The sequence below is a fragment of the Haemaphysalis longicornis genome, unplaced genomic scaffold (assembly GCF_048455015.1).
Source record: "Haemaphysalis longicornis isolate Haplotype H1 unplaced genomic scaffold, Haemaphysalis longicornis Haplotype H1 scaffold_5, whole genome shotgun sequence".
Classification (NCBI taxonomy): domain Eukaryota; kingdom Metazoa; phylum Arthropoda; class Arachnida; order Ixodida; family Ixodidae; genus Haemaphysalis; species Haemaphysalis longicornis.
This window is the reverse complement of record NW_027526385.1, coordinates 71,688,239-71,709,816: the sequence shown is the minus strand read 5'-3', so window position 1 is coordinate 71,709,816 and position 21,578 is coordinate 71,688,239. Positions and strand designations below refer to the sequence as shown.

Here is a 21,578-nt window from a genome sequence, read left to right as displayed (position 1 = left end):
TAATATCGTCGGCGTAGATGCTGTGTCGTAAATTGGGAACCTGCGCAAGTTGCCGAGGGATGTTTAGCACAGCAAGATTGAAAAGAAGTGGTGACAGAACTGCGCCTTGTGGGGTGCCTAGACGAGAATGATAGACGAACACGCGGGTTTGCTTTTAGCTGGTCGTTTGTCTTCGCCGACTGGGGCCATTGCGGCCTCGCCGAGTCAGCGTGTCCTTGCTACGAGACGCCTTGTTCTGGCCTACTAGTAGGCCAAGTAAACGCATGGTTTTATTTATTCCACTGATCGGCAGGAAATCGAAGAGAAGGGGTTACAGGAACAATAATGGTTCAGCTCCCTAGATATAACCATACTACGAAACAAAAAGAAACAATTCACCTCTACGTTCGTTTATGTCTCAAACAAACCAGAGACATGCATGAGTGGGTCAGCTTATTTCCGATTGTATGGGACGATGCTTGTGACGCCTGTTGCCGCCCAAAAAGAGAGAAGTTGTCTTAAGACGGGAAGCAAGTGGGCTGGTTGGTACATGTCAAAAACGTGGAAAACAGCGCGAATTAGCGGGATGCAGAGTAGAAGACACACACACGGCGCTGACTAATAACCAAGCTTTTATTGCTTGCAGGCGGCGTAAGTACACATCTACAAAGCAGCGGAGAGGGAAAAGGAAAAGAGGCAAGAAAACACAAAATGAACAAAGGATGTCGTCAAATAAAGCGTTCACATCTGTCGATAAGTAAAGCGCAGTTATTCATTCGAAAAGTTGTTCATTTCGACATTCGAAAAGTTGTTCATTCAATAAACACCGCGGAGGTTCGCTAAGGACAATTTGACTTTCCCGCGTTCCACTGCTCGCGACGTCTACTGGAACCTTTTGTTACTGTTGAACTTTGAACACTGCCACGAATCACAGGCTCGAGCGCACACTTTTTACATTTTCGGGTCAAAGCATCTTTCAACGGACTTCTTTTACTTCCTTTCGCAAAAATTAAGCAGTTATGTGTATTTAATTATAAAACACTACGAATACCAGTTATACCTTGACGTATTGCTTCAAATATGTCTAATATTTCCTTTTTGTCGAACAGCGTTGACAAGTATGAAGTGTGTTCCCAGATTCAGTGGTTTGTAAAAGTTTTGCCAGTATAAACCTGTCTTTCAAGTATTCTTTTATCTTCTTGACGGGAGGCTGAATGGAGGGACAGGCACAGGCGGCATTTTCGGGTTGAAATAGCCGAAGAACTACTGTTGCCTTTAAAATGCGAACAACGGTTATACCCACTGAGGCTCGAAGCCACGCCGTCGGTGCCAGTACGCATAACTCTACCTCGAGGCCGTAGAGGCAGGACGACAGGATCCTTTTAGCAGTTTCTTGACAGAATAGCGCGCGAAGCGTTCGGGAAGACGCAAACCGGGCATGCCATAGAGCCACGGGTACCATTCCCTCCACACAGGTATACTATTACCCGTATTGCGGCGAGGTATCAAATGACATTTGTACGCAGCGTGCAAAACACGTGTACGATGAGGTACACAAGTACTGACCAGACGATTGTACGAATGGAAATTTATTATAGAGCGTTGGCTTCGCTCGAAGCATCTGCCTTCACCGGCCAAAAATAGTGTTGGAGTTATTAGCTGCGAAGCTGTTCTTGGTCGAGGCTTTCATGGGATGATATGGGGTAACGCGCTCGCAGTGATGTGGAGAAGGCGGGGAGGATAGCCTATCTGAGAGGAAAGCAAGCTCCAAGCTGAAGGAATTCATGAACGAGACGCTTATATATGCAACGCTTTTCTAGACGGCGAAATCTGGTGGCAATGTCTATGCTTGTCAACATTGGTGAGCAAAAAGGAAACATTAAGCATATTTGATTCAATACGTTAATACATAAGTGATGTTTGCATCGTTCTTTTAATTAAAGAACACATGGCTGCTTGATTTTCGCGTTATCAAACAGATAAATAAGCCGTGAAAAATACAAAGCACTCGTGGCGCCCTCTCCAGGCAGTGTTCCACGCTCAAAAGTAACGAAAGGTTGCAGTTGATGGCGCGTGCAGTCGAACGCTGCAAAAATGAATCGGCGCGAACGGGAGTCCATCTACTGGCTTTTGAGAAGTTCTATGACGCTTAGTCACGCTATCCCAATAAATCAGTATGGTGATAATGGTGCACTAATATGATAAACATTTCCTTCAGTAGCCAGCGTTGTAATATAACGCACTGCCATACGGCCCCGCCTCCCCCCCCCCTCCCCCCCGTCTTTGCAGGTTCTCGCACATGGTGTCAGACCGGTCGCAGCGGCAGAAGTTCGTTCGCAGCGCCGTCAAGTTCTGCCGCGAGCACGGCTTCGACGGGCTCGACATGGACTGGGAGTACCCGGCCTTCCGCGACGGCGGCCAACCTGAGGACAAGCAGGGCTACGCCAACCTCATCAAGGAGCTCAGCGAGGCCTTCCACGCCGAGGCGGTGCCCCGGGGCAAGGACCGCCTGCTGCTGTCCGTCGCCATGCCCGCCGGCAAGGAGTACATCGACAACGGCTTCGACGTGCGCACCATCGCCAAGTACGTGCTCAGCCGCCACCGTCAACTATGACGAATATATATATTGTAGCGAAGAACATGAACAGCGGAAGATGGACACTTTCCCGGTGGCTATGTCCTATCATAAAATAGCAGTTGGTGGACAGTCTTCCCAGAAGGTTATGTGACATGCAGTGCTTTCGGAGGAGGACGAAGTGTGCGCTCGCACAGCTCGGACCTCAGCCCCGGTTTGCTACGCTGGCTCGGGCTCTGGCCTAACTGGACGACGTGACCGTTTGCAGGCGGACCTGTCAATAAACGTCACCACAATATATATATATATATATATCGTTCTGCAGTCGAACCTCGTGAAAACGAAGTAGTATCGAGACTGCAAATTATTTCTTTATAACCGATATTCGTTGTAACAAGAGGTACAAATCCGCTATAACAAATCGACAATCTGGATCGGGCAAAAATATTTCCTACAAAAAATGCGTTTTTAAAGGCTTCGAATCCACTGTAAATAAAGTAGCCCTTACCTTTCTCCTTGTTGCATTTCAAGTTCAATGAACCGGAACATGAGTACGTGAAATTACAACAGAACCGAGTTCAATTTACAAAACAGGCCTGTGTCCTTATTTATTTGATGAAGGATGTGATCTTCGTCAGGTGGCTACTTACAGCACTGAGCAGATGAAGTTTTTCGCAGTGTCCACGAACAAAAGGGCCTTTATACTTCTGCAGTTGCAGACTACGGTTTTTTTTCTTCCAAGTAGCTTCTTAGCCTCCTGGTCAAATATTTCTTCGTTATATCCTATATCGCGTGCGGCTCTCACAGTTTCAGTTTTGTTATAAAAGAACAAGTGTCACTGAAATCAAGCCTGACCAGCCAAAGCTTGTATTTTGTTCGCTATAGGCAATAATTCACTATACAGTCAAACCCGTTTATAGCGAATTGCAATATGCACCGCGATTAGTTCGATATATCCAATAGTTCGATATAGCCGAACCCGCCTATAACGAACTTATCGTTACAAGTCCGCAATCCGCGGGAGCCCCCCTCCTCCTCCTCAACTCCACCATTCCCGCAAGCAAAAACGAACACAGTAAAGTAGCCGTTACCATACCAAAAATAATCCATTTATTGCAAGTATTAAAGCTACCTACTTTCCGCCTGTACTGCCTACTTTGCAAAGAAAAAAGCGGTGGTTTTTGTTTTCACTTTCGTTTCGGCGGCTTCAACTAGCATAGCATTCTCTACACGAAACATTATTTGCACCAGTTCGAGTCCGCGTCCTCCAAAATCTTAGAAGCATTGGCGGAGCACATTGATTGCCGAAAGCGCTTCATTATAAGCGTCGGACGGCTTTCATTCACTCGCCACATCAGCGGGAATGTGGGGGAGCTCTTCCCACAGTTCACCGATGCTGCTGTCTTGGTCCGGACTCGCTGACTGCACGGGTTCCTTTAAGGAAAGTGTCGGGCGTCATGTCACTCCGTGCGAAGCGCAATGTCTAAGTCGCAAATCTTGCTCCGTGGTCGCGGCCAATCCACATCTCAATCGCCGCCCCGAGACCATGCATTTCGGCGGCCATTCTAGGCGCGCAGAGTTCGATATATCGGTTGGGAACTTCGTTATAAGGAATATGTTTCCCATGTATTTCCGTAACTGAATTATTTTTGTTCGATATATAGCATAATTCGCTCTATCCGGGTTCGTTATAGCCGGGTTTGACTGTATCAGTGTTTGTTATAACGAGGTTCGACCGTATTGCGAGCCGCAAGATGTTGTCGGGGCATCCACACTTTGTGAGAGCATCCTTAGTCCAAGACGCTTTGTTACTGACACGGCCTAAGCGGAAATATGAAGAAGACAGGTCATCGTGCTTGTCCTGATTCATCCTGCACTCGCTCCCTCCCCGCGAAAGGTCCGTGGTTTCACCAAGGATGTAGCAACTGCACCACAACAAGTTCTGCGTAACTGTCACGGAGAGCTCTCAAAAGCTCAGCAAGCTAAGTAGAAGCAGCATCCCAGACCAATCTTCAATTTGGTATATTTTGCCAGAGAGGACTCCAAAGAACTTTCCACCTCATGTCGTCTTCTAACGTCATTCGCTGTTGCAGATGTTGACCAGGGAAGAAAAGGGAAGGATAAGGCAGTACATGAAAGGCAGCGAGATTAACCAGGGGAGAGTCCGGTCGGTTATTCTACACATGAGAAGTGGAAAAGGGGGATTTAAAGAGAAGGAAAGAGTATATAAAAGACGCGGAGTTGAGCAAACGAATGAGTACTTACCGCATGAATGATAGAAAAAAGAATTTTCAATCGCAGTCGCCTGCAAATCTTAATTAAGGACATTGCCGAAAAGAACTGCTATGATTCGCGGCGATTGAAAGTTTATTCCAATCGGCGAGGTACGTGATATGGATTCCAAAATGAGTGGGTTAACGCCGTCCACCCAGTGTCGATTCTTTATGCAGTGGATCTAAGCAGCTCCTCGAAATCACCGCCAAGTTGCAGTGGCGACTTCGCAATATGACCAAGTCCATAAGGTGCGCTGAGTCGCAGCTTTCGGGATGGGTGGGGTCTCTCAAGGCATTCTCCGCCCTGAAGGGAGCTACTTCTCCAAAGGAGCCTCGCTTGCTACTAGACGCGCCGTTCGGTAAACACATGGTGCTTGACTCACGCGATTGGCCTGCAGTGACGCACGTGTGACGTAATCGCTCTGCGGGCCAATCATGGGGCACCCATACCCCATCCTTATCGAACGGCGCTCCGTATATACCTACTAAGCTGCTTCTTTGAGTATCCACTCCCACGTAGGCTGGGGAGTAAAGTATTTGCGTAGGCACGTCGAGCTGATGTTTGCCTCGCAAGCAGCAGCGCCACTTTCTATATCCTGGGGGTTCGAGGCGTCCTTTTTATTGTGAAAGAAACTGCGCTCATGACTCCCCCTGTACGTTGCATTCAATTTACGCAAGTGTTGGCGAACTGCCCGAGACACCAACAGCCGGGATTATCCCGAGTCGAGTATACGGGCGCCCACACAAAGAAAGCATATAGGGTAACGTCATGATAACAAAGGGCGAGATTAACGAACACTTTAACTACTTGAAACGTGAGCTTGAAGGAAAAACCACAGGACGAAGGAAGGAAACACGAACACAATGCTGTCCGATATGAACCAACTCACCCAAACCCGAGCAATTCTACAGTTTCTTTAAAGTTCGGTGGGCTCGTCAACTCCAAGCTTTGTGTACGTATTTCCTTTGTACGTCCTGTGGTTTTAAGTGCAGAGTACTTTAGGCGCTCGCCTTGTCGTCCTAGCTCGCTCGCTCGACCCAAATATATAGAGCACCAAGGCGGCGTCCAGGGGTAACGCTGTTGTTCGCGGCGTACCCCAGTGGCTTCGAAACCAAAGCGGTTTTATATAGTCATAAGCGTTTGAAAACTCGTGAAAGAAGGAAGGAATAAAGGTAAAGGAAAGGCAGGAATGTCAACCAGGCTGTGGCCTAGTTTGCTATCCTACACGTGGGGAAGGGGAACAATGGGGAAAAAGATGAAAAACAGTAAAAGAAGGGGAAGGTCAAGAGAGAGCGTACAGAGGTGCGGCCAGCGTTACGATACTATAGGCGATAAAGTTCATAGACTTCATAGAGAAACACTGGCGCTTGTAATACATCTTCCCGTTGTTTAGCGCAAAGAAACTATAGGTACATTTGAGGGAAAATATACGCAATTAACCGGCAGAACCGCGTTCCTTTAGTCAAGGAGGCCCGTTGAGTTGGTTTTTACGATAGTAAACGCAAAATGTGGCAGTGCAACGCCGCCACGTGAGGGGGAAAAGCACAAAGAGATCAGAACTCCCGCTGGCGCAGTTTCAGGCAGGTGGCGCGCGAGCACTGCGAGGGCGGGAAATTTGAATTGCATGGGGTAGTAGCAGTAAGCGGATAACGGCGGTACAGCCCATTATGGCGAATCACTGCTCTGCACTTCCGACAGCTTTCACATTGAGTGGAACGGCTTTAATTTTTTCGTTCAAACTGAAGCTTCAAGTCGATATGAACCAACTAGCCCAAACCCAAGCAATACTTTAAGTGGCGCAAAGGAAGAGACGTCAGTCTTTGATATTTTATCCGACCAATCAGATTGTAGAAAACGCAAAAGGCAAGGAGGAACCGATGTATTCATCAGGACCATCAATCTTTACGCCGTGCCTCGGTGTCAGCACCATTGACCGCTTCCACGGCACGCTGCAGGCCGTGGGCGATATATAACTGGTCGAGAAATCGCCACTTTTTAACGAGGACCTATCGTGCTCTATAGGAAGCCTTATTAGGAAAAGTACTGAGATCACAGTGGCCTCCTTCCAGTGCAGACCATGGGAAGCTCGTTGCTCTTCTCTATCCTCACCAGCTGGCCAGAACCTGTTGACTGTGCGAGCAGGACAGCGCCGCAGAAACAACGCGCTCGTGACACTGAGGGCGTGAATGAACGCCTTGTCACGCCGCACGTCGCTTTCACTGCGATCCTTGTCGCACGTGTAAGTTCCCGTTGTCACGCCTCGCTCAAAGGACAGCCGTCTAGGAAACGAAGACGAACCGTCGTTTGAAAGAGAGGCACGGCGCACGACAGGGAAGGAAGGCGGAAAACAGGCGACAACGTCCGTAACAAGCGGCAAACATGCTTTGCCTTCTCCGCCTCTCATAAAGCGTGCGCCTCGCTGTCTTCGCTACGGTGAATGCTTTCCATTTCTAAATGTGTAGACGCTTTTAACGTGGAGGAAGGAAGACAGGGGTGTATGACAAGTGGGAAACGAGCGTTTCCTCCTGCGGCAACCAACCCAGAGTGGTGGTGGTGCTGGTGGCAGAAGAAGGGCTCAAACCTACTCGGGGGGATTCGCCTGGAAAGGGGTACTGACCGAGCAAAAACTGTGCTCAAGAATATATATATATATATATATATATATATATATATATATATATATATATATATATATATATATATATATATATATATATATATATATAACACAGAAATAAGGGTTGGCAGTCGAGAAAACCTCGGAAAGCAAAGGGGAGGATGTGGTAGATCATTGAAACAGATTAAGAATTTGGAAAGAAAGAAAGAAAGTGAAGAAAAAATGCCCGCCAGGTGGGATCCGAACCCACGACCTCCAGAATACCGGTCTGGTGCGATAACCACTACGCTACCGGCGGGGCGGTTTTCCCATTCACTTTCTGGGGTATTTATGTTAGGTATGTTTGTTTCCTGTGCTTGGGGGTGGTAGCCAGCGCCATTCGGACTAATCGGGGTGAAGGGGACCTTCTTTTTAACCCCCGGGTCGTGACTCGAGTGTCTACGACATGTCCAGAGTGGTCGACCAGCTTTGAACCCTCTTAAGCTCCCTTTGGCAACAAGACTGCCAGAACAGAGGCCCTCGCTATGCATGTAGCGAATCAGAATAGGAAATGAGGGGCTCGTTGAAAATAACACAGAAATAAGGGTTGGCAGTCGAGAAAACCTCGGAAAGCAAAGGGGAGGATGTGGTAGATCATTGAAACAGATTAAGAATTTGGAAAGAAAGAAAGAAAGTGAAGAAAAAATGCCCGCCAGGTGGGATCCGAACCCACGACCTCCAGAATACCGGTCTGGTGCGATAACCACTACGCTACCGGCGGGGCGGTTTTCCCATTCACTTTCTGGGGTATTTATGTTAGGTATGTTTGTTTCCTGTGCTTGGGGGTGGTAGCCAGCGCCATTCGGACTAATCGGGGTATATATATATATATATATATATATATATATATACCGAAAGATAGGTCGGCAGTCTACAATGCCAAAGGAGGCATTGTAGACTGCCGACCTATCTTTCGGTATTTCCTCAACGAGCCCCTCATTTCCTTACTATATATATATATATATATATATATATATATATATATATATATATATATATATATATATATATATATATATATATATATATTCCCTTAAGCTCACTGAGTACGGCCGAATAACCTGCAGTTGATAAAGTTAGCGCCTGCCAACCGCCACCTCCTCTTTGTTCCGTGTTCTGGTCGTGCCATTTTGCTTCAAGTCGTTCATATACTTTTTGCCGCCTTTAAATTTTTATTACTGACAAATTTCTACTTAGCTTACAAGCGAGGAAATAATACATATGGAGGATGTTGTAAAGCAATAAAACAGCAAGCAGTGTACTGCTTTTTTTGCTCTAAACATGTGGGCTGAGCTACACTGATCCTTAAGGAGAGAGAGAGAGCTGTTCAATGTAGTCCCCCCTGTTGGCAGCAGAGTTTGCTACTGCAGAACAGGATGACTACGCTGATGTGGGGTGGATGTAGGACATTGCGGGGACATCAGTGAGTGGGCAAACAAAGCGACGTGTGGTGGATCCTGCTCACTCTTCCACTTGTCACAGGGCGGCGGACTTCTTGAACCTGCTGACGTACGACTACCACACGGCGTACGAGTCAAGCGCCCAGCACCACGCTCCCCTGGGTGCGGCCGAGGGCCTCCGTGAGTGGGACGAAGAGAGCCGGCTGAACGTGCGCTGGACCGTGGACTACTACCTCGAGAACGGCGCACCCCGCAACAAGCTGGTCGTGGGCGTGCCCACGTACGGCCGCTCCTACACGCTCGAGGACATCGAGGACAACGAGCTCGAGGCGCCTGCACAGGGACCCGGAGAGCCCGGGAACTCGACGCGCGAGAAAGGATACCTCGCCTACTACGAGGTAAGGGTGCCCTCTTGCTTCTTTGGAGCTTTCTTTGGATTAAGCAGGCTCATATTACTTCCTCGATATGCTATTCATCGCATCGCGCACGCCAAGAGATACTTTGAACCGTGTGCGGATATGCAGATGTTCTTACCCGGGACACTTCCATTTGGCACGTGTTCTGCGCTGGTCAGTTGTGCACGACAGCGTGACGTGCCGACAGCGTGACGCCTTGTCTTTACCACTTTTCACAGATCTGCCAGAACGTGAACGAACGTGGCTGGGACCTGGGCCGGCCCGAGCCCAAGCGCATGGGGCCGTACGCCTTCAAGGACGACCAGTGGGTCGGCTTCGACGACGAGCAGATGATCCGCGAGAAAGCGCGCTACATCCTGTCCAAGCGCCTGGCCGGAGCCATGGTCTGGACGGTGGACAACGACGACTTCCGCGGACAGTGCGGCGGGGAGCAGAGCCCTCTCATCACGGCGCTTCGCAAGGCCCTCTTGGGCGGAGAGACCAACAACGACGCCGAAGAGCAGCAGGAGGCAGCGAGCACGCTGAGGACCACGACGAAGCCACCTTCTTCGCGCCAGGAGCGGGTGGCCAAGTCGTCACTGTCACCCGGCCGCTCCCGCCCCAACCTGGCACTGTCCGTGACGACGCCTCCGCCGCCCCCGACCCCGGACCCGGGACCAGCGTTCGAGTGTGAGGACGAAGGCTTCTTCAACAACCCGCGAGACTGCCGCAAGTACTTCTGGTGCCTCGACTCGGGCCCTGCCAACCTGGGTACTGTGGCCCACGCCTTCACCTGCCCGTCGGGCCTCTACTTCAACTCAAAGTCCGAGGCCTGCGACTACAAGGAGAACGTCGTGTGCAGGTACGCGCCTTCAGGAATGCGCTGCCGACCTGTTCGCGAGTGGCATGCTTGGTGTACAGCATTGTGGGGTTCATAATCTGCGTTAACTTATAATATGTATGGATATAGTCTTGTACTAATTTACTTGAAACATAATTTTGTTTACGGGCAGTATTGCAACATGCAGTGCCGACCAAAATCCTGAAACATTCAAGAGCAAGAGAATAGAGTTTCTTATTAGGGACAGCTAAGCGAAACCACGCATTTGCGTACGCAAGGCGTTACAAGACGAACTGAGAGGTAACTGTAAATTTGTCTGCTGAGAACACATATTTTAACATCACCATTCGTCAGCAAAGCCTAGTGATATCGCAGTATCACTAGGTATCACAATTCATCACCAGACGTAGTGATATCGGTGAGACGCAGTTAAATCCCAGTCAGATGACGCAAGAAATATGAACTGAAAGTGATGCCGCGGCAGCGACACGGTTACCGTAGCAATTGTCAGATATTTACAGACACTTTACTGCATACAAACCAAATAAGCAGCAAATTTTTCACCCACATCTCTAGCATTTTACCATGCCGTTAATAAATCCATGGCCTTATAACATGTAGACTCGGTACGCAACTCTGCAATCCCTGTAACGTCTCTATAGCAAACGAGATAGGTGCGTTTGTGTTGCTACCGCTTTTTTAAGACTGGCTCATCTTTTGAATTTTGGTATGAGAGAGCCCAATGGTTTGTGTACTCAGCTGGAATAATCGAAGGATGAGAGCCCTGCTTCAAAGTGCGCAAGGTTTTCCAGCAACACCGTTTTGTCTTCCTACAGCTGCGTCTCAGTGCAAACGAAAGACAATGCTAACGATCACAACATCGGGAGCAGCTTTGCTGAACAAGCGTGCAGACACGTGCTCAATGAGCGTACAGACACGTTTAACAGCGCGGCATCTTCCGCCTTTACTGAAATCACAATGTCAAATTACTCTGCCTGTCACTTATGTAACTTATATTGCCCGCAGGACACCGCCTCCCGTCGAGCCCAAAACAACCACCACCCGCAAGCCGCGGCGGTCCAAAGCCCGTTCCACTACCACAACCACCACGGAGCCACCAACGACCACCACTACCACTACAACAACAACCACAACAACCACAACCCCGAGACCCACCACCACGACCACCACTACGACAAGCGCTCCCAACAAGGCCGACCAAAACGTGGCCGAGCTGCTCAAGCTGCTGCAGAGCATCGGCGGCGTCGAGAAACTCCAGACCATCCTGACTTCTGCGGAGGGAGGACCTACGAGTCAGCAGTCACCATCGGGCGGCGTGGAGGGCCGACGAGCAGGTCCCCTGTTGAACGAGACCATCACGGCGCAGGGCCACGCCATCCGGAGGCCACCGGTTCTGTACCAGGAGCCGCAACTGTTCCAGTATGTCGAGCCGGCGCGGCCATCACCATTCCCTCAAGCCACCACTCCACAGCGACCGCCCACTGAAGATACCAGAGTCTTCGTGGGGCCAGTACAGGGCACTATACCACCACAGATCCCCTTCCAGTTCGTGTACCAGGCTCCCGAGCGAGGGCAGCCCGCAGCGCAGGTGCAACAAGGTGGCTTCCAGCAGCCAGCGCAGCTGCAACAGGGTGGCTTCCAGCAGCCAGCGCAGCTGCAACAAGGTGGCTTCCAGCAGCCACCATTCCAGCCACCAGTAAGCGCGCCCGCACCCGTGGCAACCGTGCCACCATCCGTCTACCCCACGCCTCCATCGCCCGTCGCGGATTTCGTGACACCGTTCGTGACACCATCAGACTTCAGGCCGGACGCGGAAGTGGTAGCGCCTCTGAGCTTCCAGAAGGGCTCCCAGGTACGCGTCAACAAGGTCGTCAGGATCAACGGAGCGGGAGGGGAGCAGCCAGGGACCGGGCGTCGCGGCAAGAGGATACGCGTACGACCCGGCGACAGAGTGGCCGTGCGGCGAAAGCCCGTACAACAGTCCCCGCCACCCACTACTACCACCACCACAACGACCACCACTACGACGCGGAGGCCGACAACCACGACACGGAAACCAACCACGACGACGGTGCTGTACGACGACTACGAGTACGAATATGAAGATGAAGAGCCCTCTACGACGAGCACGACCACCACAACCACCACGCGGCGTCCGAGTCGAAAGGCCGGTCGGCGCGGTGGAAACAAGCGACCCGCGGCCGGTCATCGCCGACCCGTCGTGGCGTCCGCTCCGTCGCCCACCATCCCTCCGGACCCATTCGCGCCGCCGCTCATCCTGATCGACGAGAACACCGTGGACTGCCACAAGCGCGGTGTGTTCGCACACCCTGAGGACTGCGGAAAGTTCGTCGTGTGCGCGCCCAACTCCAAGGCGTCCACGGGACTTCGCGGCTTCGTGCACAACTGCCCGGCGGATATGCTTTACAAGCCTAAAGGGGGTCGCTGTATGAAGGGCGACCGAGACGCCTGCAACAAGTGATGACGCGTTTCCCCTAGGCCATCAGCGAGCTTCGTCATTCAGATGAAAGGGGACGCCAGTCCACGTGAAAATTCATTCCGTTGGCCGAACTGTGTGCAGTTCTCTGGCCTCCCTTGCTCATATCTTCCATTTGGTGCTCCCGGACGCCGAGACATAACAGACAACAGGAAACATATATATATTTCTATCCATTCCGCGCCACGTCCGTGCCTGCGGCCGGGGACACTGCATGGTAATGAGACGAACAATCTGCGAGGCTACTTACATTCCTGCCATAGAAGACTTCAGGCAAGACTGACCGGCAGAAGAACCAGAAACGCGTGCGTGGGCAGCGCGGTCCCCGTATTTCTGCTTCTTGTGCGTCTCTTGCAGCTCAAGATGCGCCACGGCAAGATACGCAGGAGTGTGCCCTCATCTGCGTAACACTTTCATGGAAACGGGACGCACTTGACGACAGTCACCCAGACCGGGTCTCGGCCATACGTACATGGACGCCGAGTTTCAAGTGACCTCCATAAGAAGTCATCCTGAAGTCAAGAGGATGTCAACAACGCTCTAACAGAAGCTTACCGTCCATTGAAAGAAGAAAAGGAATCGCAAACAGATGAAGTTGCCCTGAGAGTCAGCGCTATTCATTATTTCCGCCATAGTCCTCGCATATTCGTTCGCAAGGGCAGATTCCAGGAACGGTGCAAATGTGTTCTGAAGTCGTGGTAAAGACATTGCTTCCATAATACAGCGATGGAACAAATGTTACCAGAAGCACGGTTTCATCCAGCGGCCGGGCCATTAGGGCTGCACTCCTGCGTATCTTGCTTCGTTTGGCTATCACATCTTGCTAGCCGGCGTACGGCCTCGACAAATGAAAAAAAAAAAAAAAAAGCGGCTGGCTACTTCAACTTATCGACTGGCGTGCGAAAAAGTGACGAGGTGACAGGCTCGAGAGACGCTATGGTGCAGAAAAAGCGCTTCCCTGAAACCTGAGAGTTTTGCCTGTGACTGCAAGTGTGTCGCTACTACTGTTTCTGAGATGTCATGAGAATGAATAAAACAAGCACGTACGCGAAACGAACGAGTTGTCAACCACGTCGAACCAGATACATGCAGCGAACTATGCGTTTCAGGCTGTTTCACATTTGTTTTTGTTTTTAAAGCGGCAGAATGACGCACCTCCACATTTCCTTCGTAGTGGCAGTAGTCGTAAAGAAACGGGTGTGCGCGTTTTCTCAGTCCAGGAAGCCAAGGGGCTATTATGTGCCGGTCTCTGCCCTGAAGACCAGTAGTTGCTGGGCGTCCAGGTCAGCGCTGGTCATCAAGTTCACCCATAGCTCAGGAAGTGGAAGAGGGGAGGAAAGAGGTGCAAGAGGGCCGGGTTGTTAGCACAGCCGATGGTGATGTCGGTTACGGTGCATGGTTCAGGAGAAACTTTACTTTCTGCGAGGTACCCGGTTGGATAAAGGCCGTTACATCAACCGGCTTGACGATACACTTCACTTCAGCGATGACGTTTCACTGGAAATCATTTTTATAAATGAGTAGTATATAATTTTCATGAGCATAAAAAAATGACCATGGATAGAGGCCGTTACATGAACCGGATAGACGATACTTCCAGAGGCCTAAAAGGTAAGTTTACACTTTAGCGATGAAATTTCCTTGGAAATCATGTTTTTAGAAAGGGTAACATATAATTTCCAAGCAAAGAAGGGAGAAGTGACCCTGTTAATGAGCTCATGTCGTTTCTAGCGGTGAATAAACCCTGGCAGTACCTATTGTGCACATGGTCGTACCACGATGGACCTCCTCGATTATCAGTCCACGACCGTCCGCGGACTGCCATGGACGCGATCCGGCGTTCGATTTTCCCATGTGTTCCCATGAAAATCCGGTCCGAAGGCAGTCCTCGGACTGCTCGCAGACTATTCAGGACTCGAAAATCGAGGGTGCCTAGTGTCTAAATAAAACAGACTCGGTTGTAGTACGTCGGTTTTAGTGAAGCAGTAGGGGGTTGAGTGGCGAAGTATGCATCAACACGCGGCGGCGGAATCGGCCGCTAGGCGGCTCTTGATGAAGCTGAGCACCAGGTGCTGGGGCCGTAGCTGCCACTCGGACATGACGGTCTTGGGCGTCGATACCTGGTCACCCTGAATGCGGTCCAGAAGAGTCACGCAAACGATGGCTCCTGCAAAGGGGAGAAAACACCACGCATCTTTAACTGCGAAGCGGTAGACTTTTAATCAGCCAAGGAAATTTCGCGTCCGCTTCAGCAGAAAACTCCCAGGCTACTACTAGCTACCCAAAGAAACACCCCAGGATACTACTGGCTACACTCAGGCTACACAAACAATCTACTGGCGCCGCCAGGGATCGAACCTTGCCACGAAGAGAAACGGAGCGAGAGCCTGTCGTCTTGCCGACTAAGATACACCCAGACGTGAAGACGGGGAGACAGACGGTGGTTTGGATTCAGCGTTCGGTGAGGGCGACGGTGCATTGGCAGGCGACGCATGAAACAAGAGTGGGGGGGAGGAAGTGAACGAGATAACGCCACAGCCGCGCGTGCCGCCCTCCTGACCCTTCGCCAGACGCTCCTCTTCGCTTTCTTTCTTCCGTCGCTGCTGCGTTCGGACGCCGCCCCCGCGAAACCCAGGTAACGGCTGCCAGAGTCTCTGGCCTCACTCTTTGTAGAGCCACGTGTGTGAACTCAAGTGATGTCGCATGGATAATCGCTATGGGTGCCGTTTACAGATTCCCAGTCCTCCCACCTTCCCAGCGTGATTTTAAGCAATTTTTTAATGCGTGAGCATTATTTGGCCACTTCCCCCTGATATTTGTCTGTCTGTAAACCGTGACCCTATGCGCACGAAATATGCCTTAGGGTCTCCTGATTATGATCGAAGACTGCTTATATTGCCCCTGGATAATGTTCTTCTAAGCCAAGCATGCGTGTACAGTACCGAAGCCGATTTGAAAGGGGCTCCGTAGGAATATAAATGGCCTTATGGATATTTCCATGAAAGCGCCCTGGGGACTTCAAAATTTCGATATGTCTGGTTATATTGTCCCTGGAAGGATGTATTCAGGGAAAGCATATGTTTGTTGCAGTGAAGCTAACTTTAAATGTACTTGCTGTGGTAGCTCGGCAGTGGTAGCTTGTGGTAGCTTAGGAAGCGACCACAAGCGAGCTTGCACTTTGGAGGCGCAACCCGGACAAACGTAGAAATAGGTACAATAGGAGGAACTAATCTGAACAATGAGCAGTTAAAGATCATCGCTGATAGATTGGAAGATTAAATAAATAAATACCCAGACAAAAATTGGAATTACGACGAAATGATTGCGTTCATAAAGGGTAAGATGAATGAAGCAAAGCAACGAAACCGATGGAAAGGGAAGAGAAAGCCGAGAAGCTGGTGGAATAAGGAAATAAAGGAGGCTATTGACCAGCGAAGAAAGGCGTCGAGAGAACATAGAGAAGCAAAAAGAACTGGTATGGCAGTGAAGGAGAAATGGGATATCTACCGTGGGAAAACACTAGAAGTGCAGAAAATGGTACAAGCAAAGATCAAGCAAAAAAGCGAACAATGGATGGCAGAAATGCGGAAGAAGGACAAAAGCGCATCCAAGAATTTTTGTAACCATGTAAAATTACTAAGCTCAAAAAACGATAACCATCAAACATTTCTGATTGATGAGGAGGGGAAACATTTAGAAAGAGAGCACGCGTTGGCGCATATTCATCGAGTGATTAGTGAGAAGTTCAGGTCAATAGTGGTAAGAAAACCTGCACCGATAACATCAGCGCCACAGAAGACTGCGGAAAGGGAAACAAGTTTGAGCAACCTTGATTGGAAAAAAGCAGAGCAAAAGGTTTCCCCCCAGACAGCAGTGGGCCCTGACATTATACCAATGCAACTGATAAACCTGCTTGGACCTAAAAGTAAGGAATCGTTTATGAGGGCAATAGATAAGGTGATAGAAACCAAACAAATACCAGAGGACTGGTTAGAAAGTAGGATGAATTTAATATATAAAGGCAGAGGAGACAAAGCCAGCATTCATTCATACAGACCACTCACAGTAACGTGAGTGGTGTACAGATTCGTAATGCAGGCGATCAAACCAGAAATTCAAGCATGGATGGAAGAAAGTGAAATACTGGGGAACTGCAGAATGGATTTAGACAAGAGAGGCGACTGGATGACAATTTGTTCGTGATAACGCAATGCACTGAAATTTCGAAATCACAGAATAGACCACTGTGGACTACGTTCTTGGGCATTAAAGGGGCATATGACAACGTAAACAGAGAACGGCTGTGGAGAATGCTGAAACTTCAGGGATTAGATGATGAGTTAATACAGTTCCTTATGGCGATCTATAAAGACAATAGAGTACAGCTTACATGGGAAGGACAGAAATGCGCCCAGCAGGTCAACATCCATCGGGGACTGACACAGGAATGCCCTTTGAGCCCAATACTGTTCATGCTTTACATGGCAGGGTTAGAAAAGAAACTGGAAGTCAAGTAGGGTTTAGCCAAACCCATATGCTGCAAGGCGAAGTGGTACAACAGCATATTCCGGGAATGTTATACGCAGACGACATTGTTCTTTTAGCTGATAACCAAACCGATACGCAAGGGCTAATAAATATTAGCGGCCAGGAAGCCACCGACCTCGGGTGAAATTTCAGTGCAGAAAAATCAGAAATAATGGTTTTCAAAGACGCTACCACTGATGTAGTGTCTATCCAGCAAGGCGAATTACCTAGAGTAAAGGAATATAAATATTTGGGAGTGTGGATAAACGAAGGGGATAACTACTTAAGAACTCACGAGGAGCAACTTAAGGTTAAGGGAAAGCGAAACGCAGCTATAATGAAGCATAGAACTCTGTGGGGGTATAACAAATATAAGGTAGTAAGAGGAATATAGAAAGTAGTAATGGTTCCGGGTCTCATGTTTGCGAATGCTGTACTCTGCTTAAAATCAGACGTTCTATCAGGCCTTGAAGTAAACCAGAGAACGGTAGGACGTTTGGCCTTGGGCGCGCATGGAAAAACAATTAACGAAGCAGTTCAGGGAGATATGGGCTTGGTGTCGTTTGAAGTTAGAGAAGTACAGTGTAAAATATGCTTTGAGATGAGGTTGAGGGCAATGGATCAACGAAGGTGGGCAGCTAAGGTTTTTAGGTACCTATACTTGAAAAGCGTGGACACGCAGTGGTTAACAAAGACTAGAAGGCTAACGATGAAATACGGAAAGAACAGTGGCGAATCCAAAACAGCCAAGGTAACCAAAAAAGAGGCAAGGCAGATTGAAACGAATAAATGGAGGGAAAAAATGGAAGGTAAAACGTCCTTAGAGATGTACAGGGCTAAGAAATTGAACATCAGAAAGGAAAATTTCCACGAGAATTCCCAGGGCAGTGCTTTGCTTTTTGAGGCTAGAGCAGGTTGCTTGCGAACTAAGAGTTTTGTGGGGAAGTATTCACGAAATGATGGGGTATGCGTGGTCTGCTGAAAAGAAACAGAAACTATGCGGCACATAGTGTTAGAATGTGAGGGTATCCATCCAAATCTACATGAAGGGAATATTGGGCTTCCAGAAACCCTAGGATTTAAGGGTATCACAGAGGAAGTTAACTTCAAGGCTGTCGAGCGGACGAAAAGAAGATTAGAATGCTGGTGGACGAAAAGCAGAGAGGGGAATATTGCCTAGGACAGTTACCACCTGTAACAGGAAAAAAAAAAGTATTTTGTGCCTAATAAGCTTTCTGTGCCTTCCCTAAGCAGCGCTAGTATTAAACCAAGCGTGTAAAACATGGGTATATTAGTCCTTTTTGGTAAGATGACATGTCACCACCCCTCTACAAAGGGGAAACCAATAGCAATCATCATCATCATCATCATCATCATCGGTGTATAACAGTCAAGCCCACTAGTTAAGCGTGATTTTCGTAAAGTTTGCTTTCCCACATTGATACCGGGATCTGCAGCGGAGTTTTACGTCAGCCTCCAAGGTAAAAAATTCGGCCACCTTCGAAAATGAGATGATTGAGGATTGAGGAAACAGCGGAGGTGGTGGTCTTCTCTACCTTTAACTTGGCTTTTATTAGGTCTGCCCCTCTTTTAAGGGGAAGACGGTTACAAATGAAGCTTTCTCCGTGAAAGCTATCGTAAATCATAGTCCACAACCCACTCTCTGAAAGTTCAAAATCCAAACCGCCAAATTCAAAGCCAAAGTCCACTTCAACTCAGCCTAAGTCCAAAGCAAAAGCTCGCGCTACGAACTCAAAGGAAACGCACTGCGCCCCGAATGTCATGGTAAATGTGGCGCAATCGATAGACGCCTGTTTCATAACGCGAAGGACTCAGATTTCATTCCGTCCACAGGAAGCGTATTTTAACAGCGGATCTGTTGAGGAAATCGTTTGAATATGCTGCTCGTAGTTAAAAAATTGGCCGCGTATCTGCTCCTTTCGTTGCAAATGTCGTCAAAAGACGATAGTCTTTGTACGCATTTGCCAAGGAAATTCCCCCCTTCGCTTTCCCGCTCACCTCTCATGCTGTTCCTGTTCCGTCGCGCTCATCCCAAAGTAAACACTTTGCTCAAGGCGATTTGAATTTACCGCGTTCCACTGCTACAGGCGGGGTTCCTGGATGCCAGCGCTGCAGTACGGCGGAGGCGCGCATCAATGGAGGCGGCCGACTACAAGGTTTATAGAACCGCGTGGCTGTGCTACACGTGCGTTCCAAGCAGAACGTGGAACCTAGCTAGTGGAACCTTTCGTTGCTGTTGCCGCGTGATTTTTCATATTCCGCCAGGAGGCGGTGTTTTCTGCAGTAGATTTAGAATATCATTTGCTATCGAAAAACCAAGCACCCAGGAATTTTTAAATAAAGGAACACTCTAAATATCCCTTGTGTACTGATCTCCTGTCTTATACTTGCGTAATGCCTTGTTCTTGTTCAACAAAGTTGACAAGTATGAACATATAAACCGGGCTTAGACCTTTACATTTGGCTGTGAGTATATAATACTATTGCGCAGTAAGCATTTTACTTTGGCCGGATGGCGTAATCGAGTTACAGACAGACAGACGGACAGACAGACAGACAGACAGACATACAGACAGAACGAAATTTCTGGGTTTAAGTAGCCCAAGAAAGAGTATCGTCTTTAAAATACCAGGGAAACTCTGAGCTCTCTTGCACGCGTGCCTCGAGCAGCAGGTTCGTCAATCCGAGCATACCCACTTAGGGAGATTGGCCAACAATGGCCACAAGAACACTCCAGCGTTCGCCGTATTGCGGCAGCACTTGCTCGGAACGAGAAAGACACGTCATAGCGTACACCCCTCGTTCGTTCGTCCTGGTGTCGTCGTGCGCATGCGCTCTGTACCGCACAAGAGCCGCGACTAGAATGCAGAAGCGGCAGTAAGTGATCATTGACGCAATGGGAGGCGGCGCTGGGTAGCTCCGACCCGCAGATGCAAACAAGTCTGACGGAACGGGCTGCCTTGGTCACCGGCAAACTGCAACTACCGGTCACCGGCCCCCTCCTAACGACGTATCGCAATTAAGTTTATTTCTCTCTCTCTCTCTCTCTCTCTCTCTCTCTCTCTCTCTCTCTCTCTCTCTCTCTCTCTCTCTCTCTCTCTCTCTTTCTCTCTCTCTCTCTCTCTCTCTCTCTCTCGCACGACCGAGGGGGAAGAGACCGCGCTTCGAAAGGCTCGGCGTGAAAAGCATCCGTTAGAGACGATAAGTCGCGCTTGCAAAGTTGCGTACGACAACGTCGACCAAAACGACGAGCTAAGTGTGGCCTTGCTCAACATAGGGTCATTGAAATGCCATGCCGCCGACGTCGACTACGAAACCACGACGATAATAAAACCCAATTTTGTGTCCGTCAAAGATCACCTACAACAGATTCGCCGTTCAAGTCTTGCGCGTGAGTGAGAGCTTCCCTGAATTTTTTTCTCTCTGGTGACTTCTGTTCCTCATCTACCGAAAGGCCGGTTCAATTGCTTCCTTGTGTTCATAGTCTGCTAAGCAACAAAACAAATACCCTCAGTTCTGTTTTTTTTTTTCTTTAGGCGCGCACTCCCCACACCTTTTCGTCGGCTTCTTGCCTCCTCGCCACTTTCCCTCCCACAGCTTGGCCTAGCATTTTTCCTCCTCTCCACTACGCCGAGCGGAATTTCCTGTTAACCTATTCTATGTTTGCTCAGAGTTTTGCAGTCACCGCTATTTCGACGGTAGTAACTACCGATGCCGGCGACCCTAAATCCATATGACGTCACGCTACCAGCTGCGTATTACATCCACGTCATGGCATTCCGCTAGATATACAAGGCCGTTGCGCTGTGAAGTGACTCTACATATGTTTACTCGGCATCGTGACGTCAGGAAAATGCGGCTGCGCCGGCGGCGGTAGCAACTGCAGTAAGCATAACCAGAAAGCGTATAACAGAAAAACATGCACCACAAACAAAGCACAAGTAACAAAGCAAACAAAACACTAATTAAGTAAGCGACAAGTGTGTCATGCGCTAGGAGACGACACCTTCGACTTCGGTGGTTCCGAAACTGTGAGCAATCCGCAAGCGAATGCCCATGGTTTTGGAAACGATTCATATAAACCACTTCAAACCAATCTAATACAGCGTTCACAGGCATGAAATTTCCGTAAGGGTTCTCGTTCCGAGCCAAGGGCGGCAGTAAGCGGTGGTGCCGTCACCGACTAGGCGAACCACTCACCTTTCACTCCAGCATGGTGGCACATGGCGGCGAACTGGGTGGCCTCCATCTCGATGTTGACCACCCCGAGAGAGCGAAGCTTTTCCAAGAACTCCCGCTTGTCCTCCTCCGTGTAGTCGCAGAAGGCTCCATCCAACCGCCCCTGGCCTGCGGCAAGGGAAATGCGAAAAGCGCGCTTGAGGGCAAAGCCGA

At 49.3% G+C, this 21,578-nt stretch overlaps 2 protein-coding genes across 2 annotated transcripts in view; one reads left to right on the top strand and one right to left on the bottom strand.

The window, feature by feature from the left end:
* The window catches only part of LOC144138427 (uncharacterized), a 66,727-nt gene extending 53,032 nt beyond the window's left edge, over positions 1-13,695 (top strand). Inside the window, exons 5-8 of the mRNA XM_077670699.1 lie at positions 2,269-2,562; positions 8,967-9,282; positions 9,519-10,141; positions 11,147-13,695. Coding sequence (XP_077526825.1) covers positions 2,269-2,562; positions 8,967-9,282; positions 9,519-10,141; positions 11,147-12,623 — 2,710 coding nt within the window. The 3' untranslated portion in view covers positions 12,624-13,695. The remainder of the gene's footprint in view (positions 1-2,268; positions 2,563-8,966; positions 9,283-9,518; positions 10,142-11,146) is intronic.
* A 901-nt stretch (positions 13,696-14,596) lies between these two features.
* Positions 14,597-21,578, bottom strand: part of LOC144138426 (uridine phosphorylase 1-like) — a 51,326-nt gene continuing 44,344 nt past the window's right edge. The window contains exons 7-8 of the mRNA XM_077670698.1: positions 21,387-21,533; positions 14,597-14,805 (exon numbers count right to left, since the gene is read on the bottom strand). Of these exons, the coding sequence (XP_077526824.1) occupies positions 14,651-14,805; positions 21,387-21,533 (302 nt within the window). The 3' untranslated portion in view covers positions 14,597-14,650. The remainder of the gene's footprint in view (positions 14,806-21,386; positions 21,534-21,578) is intronic.